The sequence below is a fragment of the Echeneis naucrates genome, chromosome 9 (genome assembly GCF_900963305.1).
Source record: "Echeneis naucrates chromosome 9, fEcheNa1.1, whole genome shotgun sequence".
In the NCBI taxonomy this organism is placed as follows: domain Eukaryota; kingdom Metazoa; phylum Chordata; class Actinopteri; order Carangiformes; family Echeneidae; genus Echeneis; species Echeneis naucrates.
The window spans coordinates 22,088,395-22,115,654 of record NC_042519.1 but is presented as its reverse complement, the minus strand read 5'-3'; the positions used below and the strand labels follow the sequence as shown (position 1 = coordinate 22,115,654).

The window sequence follows — 27,260 nt, the reverse complement described above, 5'->3', positions numbered from 1 at the left end:
AACCTTGACTCATCTTTGCACGGTTCTTACTTTCCCCACATGAACAGATAAGCATCGCGACAAAGTGCTGAATCAGTTCATGTGAGTCCAACATGAGGTTGTGTATTAATTATTAAAGCCAGTCTAACCTCATCTGACATCAGCGTGGCGATCGCTCTGCCAATCTCGTGGTACGACTTGGCTTTGCCTTTGGGTCCAAGCAAGATGAACAAAAACCTGTAAAGGAAAACAAATGATGTTAATCTAAACAACAAACTTCATAAGACAGATGATGAGTTAATGTATACCTTCCTTTTTTTAAATAAATCAGCATTTTCGCACTAAAACGCTAAACTTTGAAGAATTATTGTATCTGTGAAAGGATTCACAGTTTGAGCTGCATATTTCTCAGCTGTAGGTTTATTAGTTCACAACTTCTTTGAGCGACCATAAAACATTCCAAGCCTGTTATTTGAACTGTGTATGGCCATAATGTGTGCAGTAGAGGTTTTTTTAACAGAACAGAAATATAAATGTCAGGCAGCTTCAGTCAGATTTTCTCCCGGACGAATGAAAGCTAAATCTCAGCCACCTTGTTGGAACAGGAACCTCCGTCAGCGCTCCGAGCATCACCGCTTGCTGCAGACGAACAAACGCCACGAACGGAGCGTCCAGGAAGTCCACCTCCCCCACCAGCACGTTGGAGGCCTCCGCGTCTCTCGGCAACTTCTTCATGAACTTGTTCTTCAGCTGCAAGTACAAAAGACAAGAAAACAGGAGGAGCCATTAAATGTTAAGTTCACACCAGCAAGCTGTCCTGCACAGTGAACACACTAAATCGAAAAACCTTTGTCAAAACAAGACAGTCCCCTTCAGCTGAAATACCAATCCAGGAGGCTCCCATTGTCTCTGAAGAGATGGAGACCAGAGCCCCGCTGAGCGTCACCATTTTACCTCTGAAACATATTAAAATGCTCCAGTTGTGGCTGAGTCTATTTAAAGCTGCTGTCCCAGTGTTCCAGATAACAGAGATCAGGATTAAAAGGCGCATTTTGGCATTTAAATCTCTGAACTATGAATGAATATTTGATTTCCCAGAACAGGGGCTACTTTTGATGTGTTTTGTGTGTGAAGATCCATTTAATGACATAAAATAATTCCAGAAGTTAAACTGAACACTGTTACCTGTGATCTACACAACTGAGGGTTAAAAACTGCTTGTTGTAGACTCATCAGCTGGACTGCTAACCCTCTAAACGTCACATTACAGAATTTCAAGTTTCACAATCGCTTAACTGACATTCTTCACTAAAAAGCCACACAGATCAGTGCGAGTCCAGCCATGTAGATCTTATCGTGCGCTTTCAATCACATTATGTGTCATCACACATTTATACCCTTTGATAAAACGGTGGCATGCTTGGGGCAGGTTGAGATCATTAGTAAATAAAACTTCAAAGACAAAGAATCATAAAAACGTAGATAAGAATATCATGGAAAAAACTGCTGTGTTATATATTAACTCAAAAGAGAAACATTTACTAAGACAGCTGGTGACACTCTATAGGACTCCATAGGACGGCTGTGGCCTGTCAACTCTGAGAAACGGACTCACTGATCGACTAATTAACTCCAAACCTGAAATTAAGTTCAGTCACAAATTTAATGAGACTTTTGATTTTACAGCGGTACAAATGAAATATCGTAAAAGCATCTGAAATGTAGGTGAACTGTGAGTTCAGCTGTGGAATTCAAATCCCATAAACTTGTAACTGATCCAATCAGAGGCTGCTGAGCAGTCCCGGCCAACAGTTTGTCTGTAAATGATTGAGTCAAGAGGTTAAACCTGCATAGCTGCCCACGCTGTCCTGTGTCCGATCACCATTAATCCAGCCCAGGGCCCTCAGGAGCCACCGACAGGAGACCTCAATCTGGTCTTTCCCCAGTTTCTCCTAAAACCTGTATGAGCCACACATTCACAGGAAATACTTCTTCTTCTTTGACCATAAAGCCAAAAGCTGCTGCCTCTAAATGGTGTCAGTTTCAGGTGTGATTTCTGGAATGGGAGGTCTCCACTTTTCTGTATGTTACAGATTCAGTACAGCAACATTAAGTTTGTGCTAATTCTTAGTATCTAAATAATTAATTACTTACCTTCTAATCTAATTTGTCACCAAGATTAAAGTGGCGAGGCATGAAGTGAAGAAAAACGATGAGTGGGCGAGGAGGAAACCTGCTTCCTGTCCGGTTGTGTCTGTGCTGCTCTATCTGGTTAGTTTGACCTAATTCTCTGCTCGGGGGACTCAGATGAGGCCACTGGAACACATTTCTGCTGCTTTAGATTGTAGTTATACTGAAATCAGCCCATTCATGCTGGTAGAGCACAGTGCTGACAGATTTCATATCAGATCTACACGGAAAGTATTAAAGGAGGTCTGTGAATGGGGCAGATAAGACGTAATAAAGTGCGTGTGATACAAACACCAGAAAGGAGAGGAGAGGTCAGAATATAATAAACACTCAGTGGGGAAAGACTGAAATCCTCCTCTGGGTGTGACGCTGTGTGTTGGAAAGTTGACCTTTCCCTTTTTCTCTCATCATTTCCACATCTCCATTTTAGTTTGGATATAGTTTTACAGACTTGGCTGCAGCAGGCTGTGTGCTGACGACACTGTGAGGAACAATGTACTTTACACAGTTCAGCTGTCAGCCTCAGTCTGCTCTGACTGGTTCCTGCAGCCACATCAGGCTAACAAGTTCACGCTCACAAAGCCACGCTGCCTTCCTGTCGTTGTGGTTTAGTCCAGTTTGTATTGTGACAAATGTCAGTTTGTGTAGCTGTTAAATGATTTGTCACAGTTGCGCCTGACAAATTAACCCTTGTAGTCGGTTTTTGAATAACAGATTGTGCAGTGAGTGATTCAAATCTACTTGAGCATCGACGTCACCTGGGTTGATGAAGGATTTCGTTTTAGGGATCTGTAAAGATTGTCTAAGTCAGAGTGGACTAACTCTCGACCGCCAACGGCGACTGGGAACCATAAAACTACAAAATAAGCACAGCTGCTGACAGAAGCTCGACTACAGTAAAATCATCAGGTTGACTCACCTGGTCTTTTTCCGGTTTGTCAGAAATGTCGTTGAGGCTGCTGGAGGTCAAGTTCCGGTGAGTTGTGGTGGGACTATCTGTTAGAACACAGCAGTCGCAGTTAGAGCAGCTTCACCTTCACCTGGATGTAAAGACTGAGTAGAGAGCAGCACGGCAGAGACCCGAAGAAAAGACAGTGGCCCAGACAGACACCTTCAAAACTCATGCAAACCACGACTGACAGAAGCAGGATCAGCCCACGCAACGCTCACACTGAACCTGCTGAAAAGCTTCACTTCACGTCTGCTGTCAAAGATCTCCAGGAACTCTTGGTGCTAAAACACTCTTTTATTCATTTGATAAAATATGTCGTTAACGTGCCGTCGACGCTCTGCTCAGGGGCTTGACCGGACTTCACTCAGATAAGAGGGGGTATCTTTGGGAGAAAGCAAATTCTGGTGCCACTGTAGCTTTTCAGAACATCTGCAGGTAATAACATGCTTGTCAGTATGATGCAGCCAGCAAAAACGATAAAACTGAAGATTAAAAAAAAAAAGTTTTAGCCGAACGGCTGGAAAATCCAAATGTATAAAACTCAAATTGGCAGGGAAGGAATGTATTGATACTACTGGGAAAACAAAATATTGATATACTGCAACTCGAAGTTTAAAAATCAGCTAGATTTTGGACTATGAAAAAAAAAAAAAAGCTACGCTTTTAGTCACAACTACGTTCAAACTGCAGCTGAAACGTTTCCAGTTGTGACTGTTTCACTCCCGTGTGACAAATATCGGTGACTGTATCTGATCTTCTGTTTGGGTCACATGGAGCAGATGGACTATAAACACTGAATAAAAATACACATTTGTTGGGAGATCGGCTCACTTAGCATCATCATATGGAGGTTGTAGGACAACTGAAGAACATGGTATTATATTCGTCTTTTTAAAAACTCACTGCGATCGGTTCTGTTTCTATTTCAAACATCAGGCTGCAGTGTGAACGTAGACCCGGTGCAGTGAACTTACTAAGCCAGTCCATGCTGGTACTCCTTTGGGTCTGCAAGTCCTCCATTGAAATGCGGCCCGACAGGCAAGTCAGAGAATTCTCAAGAGGACTACGAGCTTTTAGTAGCAGCAGCAGCAGCAGCAGGTTATCAAACGCAGTCCAGGGAAGCAGAGAAAGGGTGAAAAATGATGTTGACAGACAAGCCCAATGAGCCAAAGCATTAAATTTGTTAGAAGAAAAGAAGTGAAGTGGCTGTTGAAGATCTGTAACACATGATTGGATCATTTAGCTGTGAAGACAAATGGATGAATGAGGCGGCCGTGGGTCAATGGACCGACGAACTTTGTTTTAATAAGACGGTAGACGTACTGAATCCTTGTGAATCAATTAATGATTATCAGCAAAGCTTTTGATCTCAGGAATGTGATTTAGATAAGAGACTGGCTTTAATGTGCTGATTTTATAATTTGACAACTGCAATAACGCCAAATCACAAACACAAGGACTTTTTTTTTTTTTTTTTCTTTTGATAAAGTCGTAGCTCAGATTCAGAAACGTAATAGCAGGTCATAAATAACTTCACTTTCCAAAGACCCACGGTCGGGAACAGATTAATTACATTGTCAACACTGTTAAATATTGATGTGTTAGAATCAAAGAACTCGAACACACACGTTAACATCATTAGATATCCGTGTGCGTTCAGCACTGTCTGAAACTTCACTTTTGATCTCGCTGCGTCAGAGACTGGTTAATTATTCTGTTCGCTGCAGTTTAATGAGGATTTCACTTGCAGCTCATTAGTCTCGACAAATATTCATGACTTCTTCATTTCATTAGCAGGATTCATTTCAGTGAGACACACCAGATGGAGATTAAACAACTTCATAAAGTGACTAAAATCCTCCTGAAATGTCCAATTAAACCAATTTTATTGTGTTACTTTGGTGCATTTTCTGCACAAATTTGAATTTGGTTCACACAAGCAAAGTGACAGTTCAGCCTTTATGTGGAGTAACAGCCCTCCATACGTGGCACATCACTGCAGTGAGATGAAAAGTTAATGAGGTGAGAATCATTTGAACAGATATTAATCAGATTCAGAGATGCTGTGAATGATTTTCTCTCCTTTGGTCATTTATTATCAAAATACTCTGTGCCTGATTTTATGACGCTGGTGAGAAAAGTCCAAGGCCAGTAATCATATAATCATAAAACGGCCAAAGTGTTGAAACGTCCAGCTCAGCTCAGTTTGGAATTAGCTCCTGCTTACAGGTGCTGGCCAGTTTGGATTAATGATATCTGATCAATGCAAAAGTGCAACATCATTCAATGGGAATATTAAAGGTTTTGTTTTTAATTAGCAAAAGGAAAGATGGGAAACTTTAGTTTCACTAATCAAATAGATACAGAGAGAAAGAGGTAGCACAAAAGTAGCTTCAATAAAGAGCTTCAGATTTGATATTTCTGAAGAGGTCTTTAAAAAAAAAAAAAAAAAAAGTTTGTCAGCATCTCTGAAGAGGACTCCTTTATTGTCCACTTTGGCATTTTCACTTCCCCTTAGAAGTCATTATACACCTCAGCTGTTAAGTTGAGGAGACTAAATGTAATTTAAAACTGAAGACAAGTTTATTTATTTAGTTTTTTGTTGTCCTTTTTTTTTTTTTTCTTCCCCAGATCAATAACCAAAAAAGAAGACTGCACCAAACTGGCATCAGTATTACCGTTTTCCTGGTTGGAAAACAGCCTACTTGCACTGGAGACCGTCTTGCCGATGTCGGCCAAAGAGCGCAGGTTGGACTTCTTGGTTTGGTGGCGATGTTTCCGTAGCAACGTGTACATCACTTTGTCCTTCAGCTCCGGCTTCAGCTGCCCGATCTCTATCTGGTTGTCAGTGATCAGCTCTGAAGGTGAAGAGGAGAAGAGGTGAGTTTTTCTCCCACAGTTGAACATCGAATTAAAAGCCCACTTCCAGATAATTTTCTGTCTTTGACACATAGCATTACTTTTGTTGCTTTTATTAATGAGCTATCAGAACCCAAACTCATGCCTTAAATTTGCTTATTTACTCTGACCAACATTCAAAAAGCTAAAAGCTAATATGTTGATGGAATAAACTCTGTCAACTAAGCACATGAAATATATTTAAACCACGAAAACCTGAAATCATCCCATATGGTAAAAATACACCAATAAAAAGATTACATTTACTTTTGGGCCTATTTGTAAAAGTAATCTCTGCTGTAGTTTCATGTTGTTTTCATTTTGGGTTTACTTTTCATTTCTGTTCAGCTTTTCCTAAAAGCTCCACTCAAAGTAAATAAACCAAGTTACCACAAAAAGTCTCCTCATACTTCTAAGGACTCAATTAGTGCCTCGCAGACTGTAATGCCCCTGTATGAGAGGCTTCGTGGCATCATGAAATGGCTCAATCAAAAGGTCTAGCCTATTTTTAAAAAGAGGGTCAGGAGCCTGAATGCTGACGGATAGCAGCCTCGGGGAGTTTCTCTTCTTGTGGAGGGGTAGTGCTGTTAATGGTCCATCAGTCAAGTTGGGTGGCCTCAAAGTAAGAGGCCCAGCTATACGGCTCAGCCTGTGCAGCCCATGCAGCACAGTCAATTACTTCACATTAATCACTCCAAGTGGTAACTCTTCCTCCTGCTCCTTCATGCAGACAAAAGCATGAGATGGGAGGAGAGAGAGAGACGTGATCAACTCGGAGCTACTGAAAAGGGCTCGCTGTCCTCAAATTAGGAAGTTTTTGTGTTGGCATTTACAAACTACTGTCGGAGTCCAGCAGTGTTCCAACATAAAGTACAGTACAGCCCGGAGCTCTGGCCTTTTTCATACTTTTGAAAATGAAAGAGGGGGAAGGAATAAAATAAATCTCAGGGTCTTTGTGTGAAAGCTGTGCAGCAATCCATAAACCTGCACGCAGCCCTGCAGACCAGCTCTGCTGCTTCTACATCACAGAGCAGAGCAAATCAAAGTGGCAGACGGGGTCTTGTATCACAGGCTGGAAGACGCTGCCCCTCATCAGTGTTAGTGTGTGAAAGCAGACAAAGAACACTGACAGTAAAAACACCCACAATGCATTTCTGTCATTAAATCATAATACTTCCCTCTTTCGTTTGCTTTTGCGTCAAACTGTCTCCTACAAAATTAAACTCATAACTCTTAGTTGGTTGATATATGCGTATATGTGACCATATATGGATTAATCTATTCAGAGGGCAGGACGGCGTTTCTTAAAAAAATAAAATGAGCAGACGGCAAAATGAAAGCATCTGAAGAAAAAACATGATCACCAAGTTTAATTGCTTTTTGGGTGATAAAACACTTGATTTAGGTGAGAGGTCACCGTTCAGCCAGCGTGAATGAAGTTACATCACTGGAAGCGTGTGATCCAGAAGTACGGACATACATTTTAATTATTATAAAGAACAAAGGCAGACTTCAGTCAGTTTCCAGCATCAAAGGCACATTTATGGCTTGTCATACACTGCAATGGGAGCTTGTTGTCGTGTAACCTGAGGTGAACTTACCAACAACCTGAGGCAGAGTGGAAGCCTCCATGTCCAGCATGATGGTGCCTTTCTCGATGCACGTGCGCAGTTCAAACAGGCTGTGTAAAGACAGCGTGGCCACGTGGGGTTTGCTCCACCTTTCACCACCTTTCTCTACCTTCTCTTCAAACTTGATCCACCTGAAGGCGGACAAAAAGGGGAGAAAAAATGTAATTCAGCTGACTCTGAAACGGACAATAACAGCACAGCAGCTTGGCAATTATCTCAGACAAATATTTATTGAACGTAAATACATAGAAAATCATTAAAGTATCTACCAAATGCTGAAATTATGCAAGACTGGCGTGTGCACAGAGCAGGAAAAGGCTTGTTTTCAAGCACACAAGTTACCTATTAGGAGTAGATTCAGCTTGATCCAACATAATTGGCTTTTGAGGATTTAGGCAACTCACAATTTAATCAATTCAATCCTAATATCCCAGACAGCTGCGTATCATCTAACGGATACTTCATGGAGGGAGAAAAACATACGTGCCTTTTGAAAGAGAACAATCAAACTCCAACATCATCACAAAAAAAAAAATCCCTGTGCACTCAGAGATGTGGATTTTGGACTTTTCATAAATTTTGGAGTTCATTTTTGGAATCAATACCTACACGTAGCCTTAATACCTAAATTTGGCTTTTACAGAATGAAGCCCAACCATTGAACTTTTTTTCATTTATTTATCCTGGTTTTGGAAGTTGCTTCAACAGATATAAACAAACGGATGTATAGTTTTTTTACTTTAATTTTAGAATTACGGTGTAACTGTACTTATTATTTTCAAGTGGACAAATACAAAGCTGCATCACAAGCTGCACAGTACCTCACACAATAACATCAAATTATGTAACAGTGTCCTCTGGATGATCTTTAAAATATTTGGCACATTAATTCGGTAAAAGTGCAGCCTGATGAACATCTGATTGGCAGATGGACACCAACTTTGTTGATCAGGCTTTTGTGGGAATTTGAATGCTTCCCGATACATTTTTCACATGCATCTACATCTTTAAGTATTTCTTTAATCGCCCCCCCCCCCTGCATTTATCAGAGGGATGAGAAAGTGAACTGGTACTGAGCAGTTGTTTTATTTGGCTGCCAAACTTTCACTTGGCGTGCAGCCAGCTCTGCCCAGCACTTCTGAGATCTTTTATTCATTTTGAGCCCCCTGAGTCCCCTTGATGAAACATTGCACTGTGCGTTAATCTCTGCAGTTACTTGAGGAATAATACATTTGACACTATAGAGTCAAGACTGTTTCATTTTGTCGAGCAATGTTAAGGCTAAAAATTTTAAATGTATAAAATAGCAGCAGCTCTATTTAACCTATTTAACCTCTCTGATCGTCATGTGTTGGTTTCTTGTTTGTGCAGTTTAAAACTGCAGCAAACTGCGCGTGAGAGGGAAAATGTTGCACCACCACTGTCCATACACTCCATAATGTTTCTATACTGAGGGACTGATGATGAATTCGACCCTGAAATTAGCTGAACCTTGGAAACCATCCCAGCTGGTTCATTCTGTTTATGACAACCAGGTATTTTTCTACACAGTTCACATGACATCATGAGAAACATAATTTCCACATTCAGTGTTGAATATCATGATGCACTTTAATTTAATTTAATCCATTTAAATTGAGGTCTGATGCCTCCCAATACGTGACATGAATCTCAATGTGAGAGAGTTTATTTTATACCTCCAATAAAGTATTGGACAAAACTGTTAAAAAAAAAAAAAAATGCTTAAAGTAAAAAGAAAGAGGAACAACGTTGGACCAGCGTGCAGCTTTTTGGTCAGAGGTTAAATAAATAAATCAAACAGCAGCCCCAGGATCCAGTTCCCCCTGAGACAGCGCCCCTGGATGTATGACCAGTCATATCATATTGGTGGGCCACAAAGCAGAAAGCTGTGAAGTCCTCAGGGAGAGGAAGTTTACAGTTTTCTGTTCAGATTGTTTCTCCCCAAGACTCCCGGTGGGTATCTGAAATACTAAGGTCCAAGGCAGAGGTTCTTACCTGGCTGTTTCCTTCCACTCCATCTCCTGTCCATCCACCGACAGAAGCTCATCCAACTCGGTGAAGAGTTGCGGAGGTGCCGGTCCATCGTCGTCCTCTCCCAGGATGAAGCGGATCCTCTCAGCTGCCGGTGAGACTGTGGAGAAAGGAAAAATACTACGGTTCACAGGCTGGCAGTGGTGCCCATTGGGCAGCGGTCTGGGCACCGGCTTCCTCTCCTCAGCTGGGCTCTTTGCGGTGACCTCAGGAGGAGGTGGAGGTGGTGGGATTTTCACCATGACCTCTTCTCCTTTCTCCTCCGGGTCCTCTTCCTTTTCCTCTTGGTTATTGTTGTTGTTAGACATCTTTAAAAACTCAGGGAACAACTCTCCAAATGAACTGACCCAGGGTCTGCTCCTCAGACAGCTCACCAGGGTCCCAAAGCAGCAGCTAGACCTTCGTTAAAGTCTCGGGTGGAAGTGACAGCCTGCTCAGCTGCTTGCTCCAGCACTGTGAACCAGGTAGGAGGGGGCTGATGGGGTTTAGGGGTCCCCTCATTGACAGTGTCCCCACAGCTAGCCCCTTCTCCCTCTCTGCCCCCCCCGCCAACTCTTCACTGTTCAAACAGGCCTTCGCCATTGGCCCTCCAGCCTTGGCAGGCTACCCTGGAGCCCCTCATTAACAATTAGGAAATGGTTTGCAAACTGGCCTATTCTTTAGCAGAAGCTTGGCTTTCCTTCCCCTTGTATTCTCATTTGAATATTTATAGAGCGACACGAAACACTCCAAGCTGAATTTCAACAGGACTGAAATATAAATAATACTTTTCAGCGTTATTCAAGCATGTTGACATCAGGATACCTCGTTCCAACGATGACAGAGAACAAACAAAGGCATCCGCTCCCTTTTTAAAGCCTGCCAATGCAACTATTTCATGCAATTATGTCATTAACAAAATAAAAACAAAAAAACGTGGCACATCAAGCCACAACACGATTTAAAGAAAAGATGACATAAATAAAATAGCATCTCAACAGCGAACTGCTGATCTTGCATGCATGTGCTGCATGATGGAGATTAATTTGAAATCCACAGTTAGAGGCAGTTTATTATTTATGTAACTGCGTGTACCTCAACTTGTTTTTCTTTTTTTCAAAATGTCTTGTCTTGAAAGATTTTAAGGCGAAAGTGACTTTGGCATCACACTACAAAGGAGCCACGCCGGTCACAAGGATGCTGCATAATGTACAAGGCACAACTCTGACTGGACGTTACTCAGTTCGTTTTCATCTCGTCCAAACAGGCAGAACTGACTCCCAGACAGATGCCACAGACATCAACTGTCACACAAAGATGACTTCGTGCTTTAAATTTTAAACGTCTTCTCTCAGTACTTAATGTTAATCAGGTAAACTTTAATTAAAGGTTGGATTGGAAGTGAACCCTTCTTTTAAACCTGCCTATTGTGTTTGGATGAAAACAGTAGTTAAATCATCAGGTGATGATGTGATGTGAGAATCTGCTTCCCTGTATCACTGAACCTGTAAAGACTGTCAACTTACCTGAATGAAAGATCTTTTTATTCTGCTCCACTCTAACAACATAAACTGTGATTCAATGCAACTTAACAATAACAAAACATTTTGAAGCTGCTGGAAATCTATTTCTCCTTTTAAGTTTTGTAATTCCTTTAAATGGGCATTTACACTGAATATAATGTGATGAGTATGAAAATATAACAAAAATAATAAGAAATGTGTCAGAAATAGACATTCATATGTATCTTACTTTAAAATATGATGATAAATAAAACTATAATGTCCCGGAATCTTTTTTTCCAATCACAACATACCAACTGTTAAGTTAAGTGGAAACACTTTCTATGTTGTGTTATTCGACCAGAGACATGATACAGCTCAGTAAGGATATTTTCTCTGATCCTTATTTTTTCCAAACTTTTTAAAGGGTTAATGTGGGCCCAAGGTTAAGTTTACTCAATAATATGGGCACATAGTTGTGTTGGTTTGAGGAATGCAGAGTCCATACAAGAGTAGAGATACAACATATGTACAGTGTTGTGTGTTTGATCGACAACAGCTAAGCTGCCTGATGTGATTACGTAACAGTTTGCTAATACTATAACTCCATTTATTGACTGTAGATACTCACTGTGTTAAAATTTAATAAACTTTTTCCCAAAAATACAGATATTTAGAAGAATCTTTTTTTTTTTTTAACAAATGTAAAATGTGTGGACACAGACCTAAGCCTAAGTAATGGTTTGATTTTAGATTATTTTGTATCATTGATAACATTTTAATCAGACTTTATTAAAGTTAGAGTGAAAGAAATAAACCTGAATCTGAGATGATGGACAATAATCGCTGTCCACTCTAAACCACATCACCTGTGTCATTCAGTCAGTCCACTGATGGTAAGACTGCAGAGGAAATGAATGCCTGAGGTTTCACCTAATTGTGTTTTGTTTTGTTTTTTTCCTGAAGCACAATAACAACAGCAGCAGGTACGAGCCAGACAAGCATCTGTCAGATTACTAGGTAGAGGATAAACTGTCTGCTGGCACAGACACACACTTCTACAAGCTGCAACTAGCTTAAGTCACTGCAACCTGTTTAATGACACCTTAGGTAGAATAATTCACATGTACATTTCACAAATTCAGCTGACAGTTATATTCACAGGAATTTACCCAGATTACAGTAAACAGTTAAAACAAGCTTTAAATACCTATATGGCCTAAATTGCATGGAAACAATAGGCAGCAGTGCAAGGAGAGGGTCAAAGCCTCGATAACTTGGGCTCACAGTGAGCATCCACGGCTCTGTCCCTTTAAATCTGCAGACAGTCAGTGGTAAAGAAATAACAATATGTAAATATGAGCAGGACAGTCAACTGCATGTTCAAAACTTTAAAAACATTTTTTATAAACCTGGAGCTCAAAATACTTGGCCAGCATAAATAAAGATGAATGCTGATTACAAGCACAGTGCTGGTGTCAGTGCAATACTGTCCCACTCATGCAGTTGCTAAGAGAGAGTCGGGAAGATGGGTGAGGAGGAAAGGGAGGGTGAGACTCAGTGCAGAGTGAAAGCAAAGAGGGGTGAGAGCAAGCACGAAAAAGAGGGATAGAAATGAAAATCCCATCGTTCAAACACAATTTCAAAGCTGTGTGCTCTAGCCAAGAGCCATGGGCATACAAAGAGGACTTTGTCCCAGCAGCAGAGGCTCATGGGATAGGGGATGGAGGAAGAATGCCCGCTGCCCAGTAGAAAGCTTAGTGTGACTGCCACCAAAGGCCTGTTTAGTCCCACTCTTGACATGCATCCTACACAAATACCTTCCATACCCTCTAACCTTTTTGAAAAACTCTGCACAGTAAAAGGCTACATGGGATCTAATAGCAGGATGATTGTTTGTGACTGTACATGCAATGATAATTGGACAGCTCGCCGGCTCGTTGAAGAGGAAGACAGGATCACAGAGAAAACAGGAAATGTTTTCCTCTCCACAAAGTCTGACATTCAGTATGCAGGGCAGCTAGCACACAGGCAGCAATCAGGGATTGGGCTGAATGCAGAGTGACACCCTGAGGGTGATCCATTGAGAGCACAGTATTTATGGCCAGACCATTGAGCTCTGGCATTTTGTTGTGATAGCTGAGGTGAGCAGGTTGTGATGAGAATGTAACACGTACCAGCTGGGCAGAAAGATTGTCCTGCTGTCTGTAGGCCATTTTCTGTACATTTTCTCAGCAAGGTCAAGGTCAAGTTTGTGTTTTTTTCTGAGTCACACAGTGACACACACAAGAACACAAGGGTAGCATAAAGCTGCGGACGTAAGGGGGGGTGGGAAACTTTTTTTATTTTTTAAATCAAAGCACAAATCAATGAGGATGAACTCAGGAGACTGTGCAGAAAGAAACAAGTCAAGTAATAAGAATGGCATTTCAATCATTTAAGTCATTTATCCAACCAACCACAGATCTTTTATACCAAAATTTTTATTGCCTGTGACAGCGAATAATATCTAAAACAGTCTGTTGGTTTCAAGCTCCACATATTTCTACAGTTGTAAGCGTGCCATAGCAGTAAAAGAAAATTTTAAGTCCTTGGTGCTGCTTTTTGAACAATCTGAATTCTTGCTCTAACCATGTTGTTTAAGGCCAGAATAATGAGTCTTGGTGGGAAGGCACACATTTTAGTAACATCTTCTGTCTCCTGAGGTAATCAGAAGTATGCTCAAATAAATAAAGAAATGATAATCATACGTCAGAGCAGTTGTAGCGTGTTCTCTCTGACTTTGGGAAATTGAACCCACTTGCACAAGAACCAAGTTTCTAAATAATCTTTGTAATCCACTATGACAGAACATTTGGTTTTAGTAGAACAAGATGGGAAAATCCCAGGAGGTTAAAAAAAAAAAAAACATCAAAATGAGTCGGGGTCAAATAACTCTGGAGTGAACACATATGCAACAAGAAGACGGACTCGCAGTCCCTGCAGTGTCCATCTGACCAAACAAGAGGATTTCAGTCCATATGACAGACAAGGGCCTTCCCCCGAGGGCCAGCCTTGTTTCCCAGAGAGAGTAACACAGAGGAGAGCAGCGAATAACAGCAGGACATTAGCGACACTGCATGCCTGTCAGTTTCTAATCTGAGTTTAAGTTTTCAAGATATTTCCTAAAAAAAGGTAGAGTTGCTCTTTTGACAACTGATTTTTAGCCAAATGGAAAATTATTCTTGAGAAAATGCAGTTATTTCATTCAGATTCTAACGCCTGTGATGTTGAAAGGTCAGAGTGCTAGCTCATTAGCTTTTCCACACATTCCAGATATGAACAAGGGCTTTTTTCCAACTCTTGACTCTCATATTCAGCAAAAGGTGTTGATAACTTTGGTTCCTGACAACCAACAGGCATGTAATTTATGAATACTACACTGCCAGTCGTCAGTTAGCGGACTAGTGGTTTGAACATGAGTAATCTTTCAGTGGTGGCTAATGATGAATCTACTTAAAAAAGAAAATGGTTCACTGATGCAACCCTTAGACTTTCATCCAAAAACTTAACCGGACAAAACGTTTGAATTAAAACAAGTCTCTGCTCACACACTTCTTCTATCCAATGCAGCATACTAAAAGTCTTTGAGTGGTGAGATTTGTTTGCTATTCCTTTTGTGGTTAGATTTTCAAAATTTCAAAAAGCCACAAATTCATTCATATGAATAATGATATTACTAACATTTAGCATGTGCATGCAAAATGCAATCCAGGCCTGACTGTGATTCAGTCAGTGAATAATTTTAAAAAGGGACAACGTGGCAACAGTTTCACATCAAATGGAGCATAAAATGAACAAAAGTCTGTCTACATACAATAAAGCGATTGAAGCACTCACTGTACAACAACAGCAATTGTACTAACTGCTCTCTGTTGTGTGTGGTTATGCGATTTCATTGCACACCTTGGTTCCATCACAGAATTTTTTACACAACCACAGCCCGTATGGACTAGCAGTCTGCCACAGTGTTGACTGATAACAAAACGTCAAAGCTCACATTCTCCTGCCAACATAGTCGTGTTTTCCATGAATGGAGAATTACCACTGTTACTGTAAACAGGGGAAGGGTTTCAGATGTTGCATCATTACAGTCTGACTTTTTTTTTTTTTCTTTTTTTTTTAAAGGAATGATCAACAGCACACACATTTTGGTGTTGATAACATGTATGCTAAGAAACTTTCCATTTGTTTCTTCAACGCTGTCTATGAAGATTCTCATTCATCCAGGTCATTGTTCTCTCTGGAACTGCAACTGGACTTGTATTTGTCTATGAAGACGTTTCGCCTCTTATCCAAGGGGCTTCATCAGTTCATGCTTGTTGGTCTACTAGTCCGCACTAGTCTGACCAAGACAGCGGAGAAAGGCCCAGGTATTTAACCTGTGAAAGTCCTGGTTCCACTTGACCCTTGTTTGGGTCGTTGGGGTCAGGTGTACCCCTGGTGAACGACGATCGTTGCGAGTCGTTGAGTTAAGTTGTTAATTCTCCTGGGTACAGATGAAAGGGCGACATGGTGGCAGGTCACAGACAGGTGTTGTTCAACGCTGAACACCATGCTGAATGCTTATAAAAGAAAGGGAAACCCAAATAGACCACCACACTGCTCAATAACTAGTCAACATCTCTGTCCAGCCTGTGATACATCTTACCTCAAACTGCAATTTAAAAAAAGGCTAATCTTGTTAAACCAAGTGTGAGCAAATGAACCTGCAAGTCCAAAGAGCAACCACACTGTTGTTCACTTGGGCGCAAAAGGCTGGACTATTTAGCCCACCCAAAAACAGCCATCACTAACCCCACGGACAAAATGCATTAGTTTCTTAAGCAGAGCTGCCACAGCGGTCCGAAGGCTAAACAACCAAACTATTTGGACAACCACTCTGCTGCAAAGACCCAACTTTAGGGATGTTACGACAGACCGTCCATTCCTGAACACAAACAAACATCTCAACAAAGAACTTGTAATTAAAACAGTTTAATCTGGTGGTAAGTCCAGTAGCATGTAAGAATAAAATATGATCTTATCACCTTAAGACGCCATCACAACATTAATTATTATTTCTTCAACGCTTTTAACAGAGCAATTTGTCCCAAGTTAGCCTCTGTCTGTGAAGCTGAACTACAAAACTCAGCATTTTTGCTAAATATCCATCATCACACAAGCAGATGGCCTGGCTGTAATCTGTTTTCTGACTAGATTTATGTCCCAACCCCCCCACCCCTCCCGCAATCTAGTGATGTGTGCACATCATAAAATCCAGTCCTGCTGTATTATGTCCTCTTGTCACATCACCAAGCATGTGTAAAATTACATGACTTTCTAGAAATGACAGTGGCCTGCCTCATTACCGGATTGACAGAAACTGAGGATATTTTAAGCTTTATTCAGAGGGGACATGTATTCAGAAAATTGTCTTCTATCTGTTGTCTTTCCCCCAAATTGTTCCATGTTAGTGTCGTCAGTAGAACAATGTCTTTGACAAATTATAGACATAAATCTGCAGCTTTTTTACTTGTAGTCCCGAATGTTAATGAGCTCGTGCTCATTAATTTTGTAAGCAGTTATGCCAAACGGTATGTTCCCTCCTCAGGTTGTTTCACCTAAATGGCCTTTAGAGGTAAAACTGCAGGATTTCACAAAAGCATATATGTGTGAAATAAATTTACTTTTGAGCCTGCAGGTTTGTAATGACAGTTATAAATTCTAAAATTGGCAATTTCACACTGTTTTAAGATCACTGCGACCTCTGTAACATTATGGGGGGATAAAGAATCACTGGACTGTTGCAGGTTTTATTACATCTTACAAATCTTAATCTAACCACAGCAAAAAAAAAAAAAGCTGACACGAGTAAGAGTCAGGCTTACATTTTAACTCACCATCACCGAACGTGACCTTTCTGTCATCCCTTTTTTTCCTCAACTCAAACTGCCAAGAGCTCTTTTCTGAGCATCCACAGATCACAGCAGCTGTGCTCGGGGCCACGTCGCACTTTACACACTGAAGGACAGAAGAGGAAGCCCCAGCCAACACACAACACAAGCACTGACACATGTACATACTGGCACACACACATATCTATACACTACTCAAAAAGACTCGTATCAGCACAAATACCATTGTATCTGAGCGGCAATTAATTCAGATAAAAATTCACTCTGCTCTGTCCAAACAGGCTCGTCACTCAGCAGGACATGCACGGCTATTTCTGGCCACCGAGTGGACTCAGCAACTTCTGTGGGGTCACTGGGAGTCACAGGGGCTTTTTTGCTAAGAAAAAGAGCAGCCTCAAGCGAAGACAGACGTGAGCCCTAATCAGCTTTGACACGGGGTCCATCAGAACTTACTGAGAGGTTTGAGGATGCTGGTGCTGGCCTCATCGTTGTTTTCTGTGTCCGACTTGTCAGAGGTGCTCTCCGTCAACCTCTCCTTCCTGTCCTTGTGGCTGGTTCTCCGACGGTGACGCCTCCGGCGGCGATAGCTCTTGGGCACGCGCACTCCGATGTAAATGGTGTGGTGACCTGCAAAAATGAATAAATACGCAAAATGGCACGGTGAACATTCTGACAAATTTAACTGTCATGATGCAAGCAGTGATGTGGGACGTCAAAATTCCCATCATCAATGTGACCGATGTAATGATGCCGGGTAAGTGAATTACAGCGTGTTCCCAGAATCAGAACTAAACAAAGTGAAGCAGCTTTCAGTTATTATGCTCCTCACCTGTGGAACAACCTCCCTACACACCTGAGGTCTGCACCAACTGTTAATTAGTTTAAATAGGGCCTGAAAACACTATTATTCGCTGCAGCTTTTACTTAGATTCAATATATCATTTTAATGCTTTTAATCATTCTAATTGCTATTATTGTCTTTTACTGGCGTAATTTCTTTTTTCTTTCATTCAAATGTATTTTCTATTTATGATTTCAGGGTCTATAAAGCACTTTGAATTGCCTGGTGTATGAATTGTGCTATACCAATAAATCTGCCTTGCCTTTGCCTTGCAACCCTAAAATAATCTTGACCAATAGTCTATCAGTTGAACTGGGAACACTCTCACGTGGCACAGAACCGATCAGAGCAGAGTTAGAGAGGTCGCAGTGCACTGTCAAAACAAATATTTGGGAAGAAAAAGAAGTCGCACATAGCAGTGAAGACACCATGAATGCGTGCATCACTACATCCTTGTCGTGCACGTTGGAATAATACCAATAGGACGTGCAGTTTTACATGTAGTGGGGTTGGTTTAGGGTCAATAGAGACGAGCAGACTGTTTGCTAACAATATACCACTTAGATGGAGACAAGTTTTGTTGCTATTGGAGGCCTGTTGTACTCTCATCAGTCAATTTTATTCTGACTGATCTGCTCCTGCTCCTCAGCCTTTCAAAAATCTACAACCTTGACCCCTGTTCCGACACCACAGGTTTCTCCTCCCTGAGCAGAGGAAGACTGGGGGAAAAAAAAAAAAACGCCTTTCAGAGTAAAGATCAAAAGTGCCCCTGAAACAAAAGGCTCTATGCAATCACTGTCAAACGGCGGGTAGCATTGGGCCAAGCACTGCACATGACCCAACCAGGAAGTGGCAGAACCCCTCGACACAACAAACAACGATCTCTCTTGGAGCACAACAATGTTCATTATTCACTCTTACCACAATGCCTTGTGTTTTAGGGGTTTATCTAAATTCACTGACACCGACGGTTCCGACATACAAAGCAAACACTGGACATTGGAGAAAAGGAAGCGCTGGACTGTGTTACCTTCCTGTAATCAGACAGAATGCATTACCTGGTCTATGATCAGGTTTTCAGATGACCCTTTAAGGCCTCTTGTTGAATGCTGAATATCAGACAACAGCCTGATGTTTGCTTGCATTGTTAATGTGACTTAACTTTCTCCCATAACTACAGGAAGACAGTTTTCTAAAAATTGGCTAAATTTTAAAGAGTTAAAGATTTAACAGATATTTGGGAATACCCCAATCTGTTTTTATTATTTTCTCCTCTCATGCAAGACAAGATGAATGAAAAATGAGGAGAGAAACTGGGAAACAAATGAGAACTGGTGGGGGAAAAAAAAAAAAAGTAACAGTCCAGAAGAAAACAGAAAGAATTGGAGACAGAGCCAGCATCGCCACCAGAGTTGCTGCCAACACGGCTTTGGGTTCAACAAAGATGGTACCTTTCCAATGTTTATGTGATAACATAAAAACACAGGGGGCGAGATCAATCAAACCAAACTAAAGACATGCCGGCACAGTCGGCCAAAAAGTTCATCTACTCTAAGGAACAAATCTTTGAGTTCATGAACGTTCAGTCTTTCAACATTAAAGCTACAATCTTCTTTTAGATGCAGGCTGCATATTTCATTTTATTTTTTTACACTAGATGAATGATATGCCTGCCATTGTCTGGAACTGAGTGACTGACTGAGTGAATGATGAGGTTATGAAGTTATACTGGGATGTTTCTCATTGGCTTCTTTCAAAAATGATTTAGTGAGTAAGTGTATCTCACTTCCTGTTGCTGGTGTTTCTGTTGGTTACATGCTATTGAGGACTGCTACTTTATTTGGCTTTTTGCACACTCTTACTTGGTGCAGCTGCGTAATTACTAATGAATGAATTATTTGTCAGTGATGACGGTACACATAATTTATGTAGACAAAGTTTGGTGAATTGGAAGTGCTGCCATGTTTACGATTGCTTACAATTACAACAACTTTGGAAAGTTGTTGAATTATTATATCAGAGGACACCTTTACGAGTGAGAGAACTGAAGTTTAAGCTACAAAATTTTGGCCTATTGGAACATGCATATAAATGTCCAGTAGTGCTTTTCGCTTTCATACTGGGTCATTAAGAAAGAGACTAAAGAAGCAATCTGAGTCACCAGACAGCAAGCAGCCTTTAAAGCAGGACCCATAAGCAGATGGCTGGAGAGTAACAAAGGAGAGTAGAGATATGCTTGATAGGAAGACCAAAAGGCCATAGAGCCATTAAGGTGATAGATGACCAGTAAAGCAGAGCTTGAAGACGTTTGTGCACACTGAAGATTGACCAGAAAAGAGGTAAGAGAATGAGAGCGTGATGGAGGAGAAGGAATAAGAAAATAGTCAAGTGAAGGGGCTGGAAAGGAAGATTTGCGCACTGCCAGAGCAGCTTTGTAAAACGACTTCCTCTTCTCTTTTTGGGGTGAGAGAAGAACTTCTTTTGGAGTTGCCCGTTAGCTCTGAACTGAATTAAATTCAATCCTTGTGTGTGCTGGGAGGTTTGTTGAGCTTACTAAATTTCTGAGGAGAGGCAACACCACCGCCAGTTTCCCCAGTAACGGTGCTGCTGGGACCTGCCCAGTGGGGAAGATGGCAGTACGCCATGCAGCACTGACAGCATGCTAATACCAAACTGCTTTAAACAGAGGGAGAGATGGTGATACATTATTTAGAAAGTCTTCATATTCTGAAAAAAATGCCGTCAAAGTTAGGGTTAGGTTTAAAAAGGTTTATCTTCGACAATGTGAAAAATGTCAAACTCCCTCATCTCAGTCTTGTTGCTTTAATCAGACGGTTGCCTCTGAGTGAGGGGAGGGAGTGGGAAGGACCATGAGCTCAGCATGAAAGTCCAAAAAGATATTCAGCCAAAGACGAGAGCGCTCGTAAACACAGCCGAGACGCTGGTTAAGCACAGGAATTGGCTGAGTGGGGTTCAAACTGAGGTGACACCAGATAAAATGTTGATCTCCGCCATGAGGGACAATGCTGTGCAAATTCTCTTGCCGACTCTGATCCACTGATCATGCGCACAAGCAAGTTACTTAATCATCACAATGGCTTTATTCATTCAGTCTATTTACTAATAATCAGATGAAACTTACATCTCACACATTCACTGTTTCAGATCTGCGTGTCACTACATGCCTCATCACACAGATTCATACTGAAGAAAAATGAAAGGAAACCATCTGCATTGCCCTTAAATTATTTTTCAAAAGAATTTCTTCAAGAATTCAAACTCAGTTTTTGTCTTGTTATTTAGAAAGAATAACCCTGATTATTTTACTTTGTCTAAAAGTCATCACCAACAACAGCAAGGAGGCGATGAATCATTCTGAATACTTCCATCAAAAGTCACATAACAAACATCAGGTTCTTGGATGTTACAATGGGCTGCATGCCAGGCCCTTTAATCTTCATGACTCCAACCAAGACAACTGGGTTGTTAGGTGCGGGTTAATAACATCACTGTGTAAACCTAAACTTGACCCTTGGCAACAAGAAGGATCATTAGCAGTAGATCGGGTTTAGGGAATGAAAAAATATAAATGGAGTCCCTTACATAAGATGTAATCGTACTTGTGTTTCAAAAAATGCAAAATCTACAGTTTTTTATTATGGAAATTTAAAATGTTGTTTAGCTACATCCTCCCTTAGTGGCATCAATCCGGTTCAAAACGCGTCAATAGAATATAAGAATTGTACTATGAATTGTTGTAATCGAAGACTTTGCAACATCTTGGAAAGTTTTCGCTGCTTTCTCTTTGTTGTTGTGTCGGTCTTTGAGTGGATTAGTGAAGTAAACACAGGATCACACGGCCCTTGTTCCACATCCTTCTCATGCTCGCCAAGCAGGTGTGCGTCATGGTGTAAATGGAGGATGTGCGTGAAATTTGGCGGTCTCTAAAAGGCTATATGACGGCCTTCCTGTTTCTCTCAGTGGTGCTTTGAAAAAACAATTCAGAAGAATTGAACTGGGAAAAATGGCCTCCAATTTAAAATGCTGGTTGGTTTTAGAGGGCATAATTTGCAGACAAAATAGTTTGTAAACAAAAAAAAAAAAAACAAAAAAAAAAAAGTCTCCAAGTTTAACAAATTTACAATGTTTGATGCGTCCCACTATATAGGTTTCTGTATCCTTGTATCCCACTTCTTCGGTCACAGAGCGATGAAAGTGTACATGTGCAGGTAAACTTACCTTCAACCTCCTCCTCGTCGCACATGTGCTTGAGTAAGGATGCCCCCCGGTCCAGCACCGCCTCATCCTCCATCCTGTAGTAATAAAAAAGGAAGAAAGACTGCTCACACTTTTCCTCCAGAGACAACGTGGAGCCATAGCGCTTGGGCTCGTTCACCTGCAATAAATTCGGACTAGGACTTAGTCTGGTGTTGCTGGTGGCGCTCATCTCCACCCATTAAAGACTCATTGACACCTTAACGCCTCGAGATAACACCTTGGTATATGCTTTTAAGAAACTAAGCTGTCCTGCTCCAGTGTGGCACTGTGTGTCGTCCTTGAGGACAAAATGCGCAGTCAATAGGTACGATGTAATGGATTTAATCTGGCAGAGGGGGGTGAGGGAGAGGACAGGAAGTCTCAGCTAATTGACTATGATGGCCAGTGTGACTGGTCATGCGCAAAAAAGACGCCCGACTGACTGAGACTTGAACCCAACAAAATCTGGATCTGGCTTTGGCTCAACTTCATCTTTTGGCCGCTGAATCATGGTGTTACGTTGTTATGTTTATTACTCTGGGGGGGAAGCAAAACATTTGAAAATAGGAAAAAGAAGTATCAAGTTGGTGTTGTGTATAATCAGTCCCACGCCCACACACATTACAAAGCCTCTCCATCTGGCAGGTAATGCCTGCCAGCCCCCCTCTGCACCACCCTCCACCTAAGAAACAAGTGGGGCATCACATGTCTGTCTACTCATCCGCCCTTACAGGATTACGCCGGCTTTACTTAAGTGACAACACACTCACACACAAAACCGTAACAGGCTGGCGTGTCGCAGTCTCCGCAGCATTCCAATACGAATTGGCACACAAACACACTTGTCCTCACCTCAAATCGGCCATAACATTTCCCAACAAACATCAACATCAGAAGAGTTTAATGTGTTTCACTCAGGCCAAGTGTAGCACCAAAAGTTAATGTCTGGCTAAAAGATGCTTCACTATGAGCAGAGTCAGTTTGATACTGTCTCCAATAGCTCCTATCAAGGTCTAGCTTCTGAAAATCAACACCATGATGATTTAACACCTGCTGGTGGTTTTGAGTGGACAGCTCTCTAATCAACACTTTTGAAATACATAATAAACATTAGTAACTTAACTCACAAATTACAATTACTCAAGGCGTTAATCTTTTATGAAAACGACATATCCAGCTTCAGTGCTGAAGTGCAAACCTGCTCTGGTCTGGTCTTTAAAACACCACCACAGTTAAAAACTGAGGCTGCTCTTCACCAGCTCACACACTTGAAGTGCTCTTCCATCTTCCTCCATTGCCACCTATGGAACAACCATGGACATAACAGGCCAAACTCCACTCAGCCTGATCTGGCAGTCCATGTGTTTCTACTCTCAATTTAACACATTATCAGAGAAGGAGAGGACAACAACCTGCTTTAGTAAAATTATTCAGCAACAAAAAATGTTTTAGCTTTGAATATGATGGGACTAAAATTATAAAACCACTCTAAATCCTAGCTATCATTAATGTGTGATGTTGGGAGTACTATTTTGTGATTTTAAAATTACCTTGACTATACTTATTTTGTCTATTTCTACATGAAAAAGGGATTTCATACACCATCACCCATAAAGCTTCTCACCAATGTATTAAAACCCCAGACAGCCAGCTATTTACAGCACATATTTTCCAAGTCCTTTAAACTCTCCTTCAATTAATCGATTTCAGTATTTGATCAGATTAGACCTGAGATCAGATGTCTAGGGATCTCTGGGGAGTAATACATGTATACACACACACACGAGAAATATTATGATTAAGATTATGTTGTAATCAACAAAAAGAACATCAGTTAACAGTTTATCAAACTCTTTATGAGGTTTTCAAAGTGCATAATGATAGATAAGCTGCCATAAAAATCACTGATTGAGCAGTCATTACTCTTCCATGCATTTTATTATTATTATTATTATTGTTATGTTTGCAGTGACTAAAATACAAAAGCGGCAGGTTAGGCAATAAGACTGCAAACACTAGCAGGGCAAAATCTTGTCTTTGAATGCTTGTGTACTCTTCAGGCTGCTGATATCCGCGTGTAGTAGCCCTAGCTGAACGAGAGATTTGCTGTAGCATCAATCAAAACTGTTACACCACTGACCCACATCCAATAGCTGCAATTCATGTTTGTTAAGAGCTCACACCCACATCCAGCGGAAGATAACTGCAGTAAGAAATCACGTTAAAAGCAGAGCTGACTGACCAAGGGGAATTTTTTTGCACATAAGGGAACACCAGTGCTAGAGTTCAGGACTTTTTCACTGGCCTTGCTCTAAACTTTTGGCTCAGTTTACTTCAAATTTGCTTACAATGTTGAAATTGGTATTTTGGTCGGCCTTTGATGTTTGATCACTGAAATATTTTTTTGCTTTCAAGTCTGCGTCACAGATGCACAGGAAATACCTCAAAGTGATGCTTCAGAGCAATTACCAGGAGGAAGAAAACTGGGAAATGCGTTTGAGCATGTTTCAGGAGTTGGATTTTACCTGGAATCAATATTTTAAGATATGCCTATATTGATGACCAATAATAAAACTTCAACTGACCTTATTACAAGCAATCAAAACTTGTCAGGCTGTTACTTTGCACTCATGATTGTATATTTGCTATCTGTTATTTTGCAGATAATGTTATCAGTCTCCCTGTCCTTGTGGATCCCACAGCAATCAGTATGTAGCCTACATTCATCTGTTTGGAGAGGAAAGTGTGTTCTCTGTACCTAAGATGATGCAACTGTCATCTACAAGTCCAAACCGTGAAAACGTCAAACAGCCTCAAGGCATCCGGACTGTGTTATGGTATACAGTATCTGCTGAAGTCACCACTTGAGATATGAATAACTGCACACAGGTCCTGTATCTGGTGGCCTGTCCCCCAAATCAGGCCGAATTCCCAATGCTAAGATGGCAAAATATCATGGGATATCAGATTTCTCTATGGCTCAAAGGGCTTCACCAAACAATAACCGCATACCTGCAGTTTATGATAAATGATATCCACTCAGCTTCCCTCAAACAGGAGATTTCACTTCGGAAAACCAAAGTCTCTGGAAGACTGTCAGAACTTTCCACTGCTTATCAAAATGAAACAGGGTCAGACAGGAAGCAGAAAGCAGTTAAAGATAATAGAGCCCTATGATCACTCTGACACTGACTTCCCAATCATCTCTGATGGTATTGAATTACTTTCAATACATTTCAGTATCTGGTCACTTGATCTGGACATGGGCAATACTTCAACTTTTAAACAAGAGGCTGCTTGAGTGGAATGATTGATGCAGAGTCTATCAGGTCTGACAGCCCTTACATTTAAAAAAAAAATAATAATAAAAATCAACAATTACAGTCATCAATTTCATGCTTGTATGATTGTTCAACTTCAAAGCAACACCAGTGCAGAGTAAAAGGAAATCAGATCAGATGTGTTTGAACTTGTCAGACATTGCTACCGATAACACTTGCTTCTGAAGTGCACCTGCTCCATATTAAGCACCACAAGCTTTGTGTCTGTTTAAGAGCCTCGAACGGTTGTGTGGTGGATTTTATTCTTACTTATGTTACATTTACTCCTGTAAAGCTTGTTGAAGTCACTTACTTCTTGCTGCCACTCATCTCTTCAGGTTGTGTGTAAAATCGCCGTATTGAATATGTGAAGCAGAGCGGATCACTGGAGAAGCTGCCGATGTTTGACCTGACAAAGTTGCAAATGGACAGGTTAGTTCTCCGGTCTCTGTGGACTCAGTGCACATTCCTTCAGTTTGTGTTAACTTAGGCATTCGACTGAAAGGAAGTCTTTAGCTACAGCAGCAACATGAAAAATTTCCAGAGAAGTATAACAGCACAGATTACAGCAAAGTAAACCTTATTATGCACCTACTGTTCCTCTATAAATTAATGATTGATGGGATTTAAAAAGACAGTGGAAAAAAAGTGCAAAATATCAAAATATGACTAAAAGAATGAGGAAAAAAAAAACGTGTTGACATTCTTTGTGCACTATTCTAAAAACTGTAGAAAATATGTCGCACACCAAAAATTCTAGAAACATTAACACACTACTATAATATGATCCAGCTGCAAAAGACTAATGTGAAACAGCAGAGGGAGTTTACAACAGCTGCGCAAATCCAGACAAACGCATGGCAAGTGTGCTGTATCTGTTTCAAAGGACCGACTGACCAAAACAGAACGCGCTCCAGCTGCGCATTTACGCACAAGCCATCGTTTGATGCCGAGATCTACCATGAACTGATTACAGAAAACTTCAAAAAAGGTCGCTTAAGTCACTGAGCCACGTCTTGTGGGGAAATTAACAGCCAAGACGCGTCTGTCCACATGCAGCACAAGTTGCATGAAGACTTACCGCTGTGTGTTTGCTCTCTATCTTCGGCTCCTGTTGTCACCCCTGCGGTGGCATGAAGGTAAAGAAGTCCACCTCCACCGCTCGGGTTAGTTTGTATGTGGCATTGTGCGGCGGCTGCGCTCAGCATGCTGCCGCCTCTATCTGCTGGACCATCCTTCTGTCAACGCCACTCCTCCGGTGGGAGGGAGGTCAGATGGCTCCGTTTCTTTTTCCTCCACTCTTTCCAGTCGACACAAGTCATCGCGGGTGACAGTCTGCAATCCTGAGGACGTGATTGAAAACACAAATGAAAGATAAAAATGAGTCATCAACATCATAAAAGTCTTCATTTGTCAAGGAGGAAGTCTTTCACTTCATTTATTCATGCATTTTGCACGTTTAAAAGTGCAACTACAGCTATTGCCCGTTAAGTAATCTATAACATCTGGAAGGCCTTGGAGGGTTTTGGTGTCTTCCTCTAGTCACACTTGCCGGGATAGTTTGTTTATTTCAGAGAATGAAGCCATTTTAAAACTACAGCGCCATCTGATGGACATGGATTGGCTGCCATAGCCTTCAGGGCAAAAAATGTGGCCAAAAATAACAACAAATAAATGAAGACAAAAAACAAAAACACGTAAGCAATTCATTAATTTGCATTGT

The 27,260-nt window shown here is 41.1% G+C and overlaps 1 protein-coding gene across 2 annotated transcripts in view; it reads right to left on the bottom strand.

The window, feature by feature from the left end:
* Positions 1-26,712, bottom strand: part of slc4a4a (solute carrier family 4 member 4a) — a 34,853-nt gene extending 8,141 nt beyond the window's left edge. For both annotated transcript variants that reach the window (XM_029509593.1, XM_029509592.1), the window contains exons 1-10: positions 26,619-26,712; positions 25,851-25,946; positions 22,200-22,273; positions 17,573-17,746; positions 9,667-9,802; positions 7,621-7,781; positions 5,800-5,979; positions 3,089-3,165; positions 572-729; positions 129-216 (exon numbers count right to left, since the gene is read on the bottom strand). In XM_029509593.1, the coding sequence (XP_029365453.1) occupies positions 129-216; positions 572-729; positions 3,089-3,165; positions 5,800-5,979; positions 7,621-7,781; positions 9,667-9,802; positions 17,573-17,746; positions 22,200-22,273; positions 25,851-25,867 (1,065 nt within the window). In that variant the 5' untranslated portion in view covers positions 25,868-25,946; positions 26,619-26,712. The remainder of the gene's footprint in view (positions 1-128; positions 217-571; positions 730-3,088; positions 3,166-5,799; positions 5,980-7,620; positions 7,782-9,666; positions 9,803-17,572; positions 17,747-22,199; positions 22,274-25,850; positions 25,947-26,618) is intronic.
* Positions 26,713-27,260: the final 548 nt, after the last annotated feature.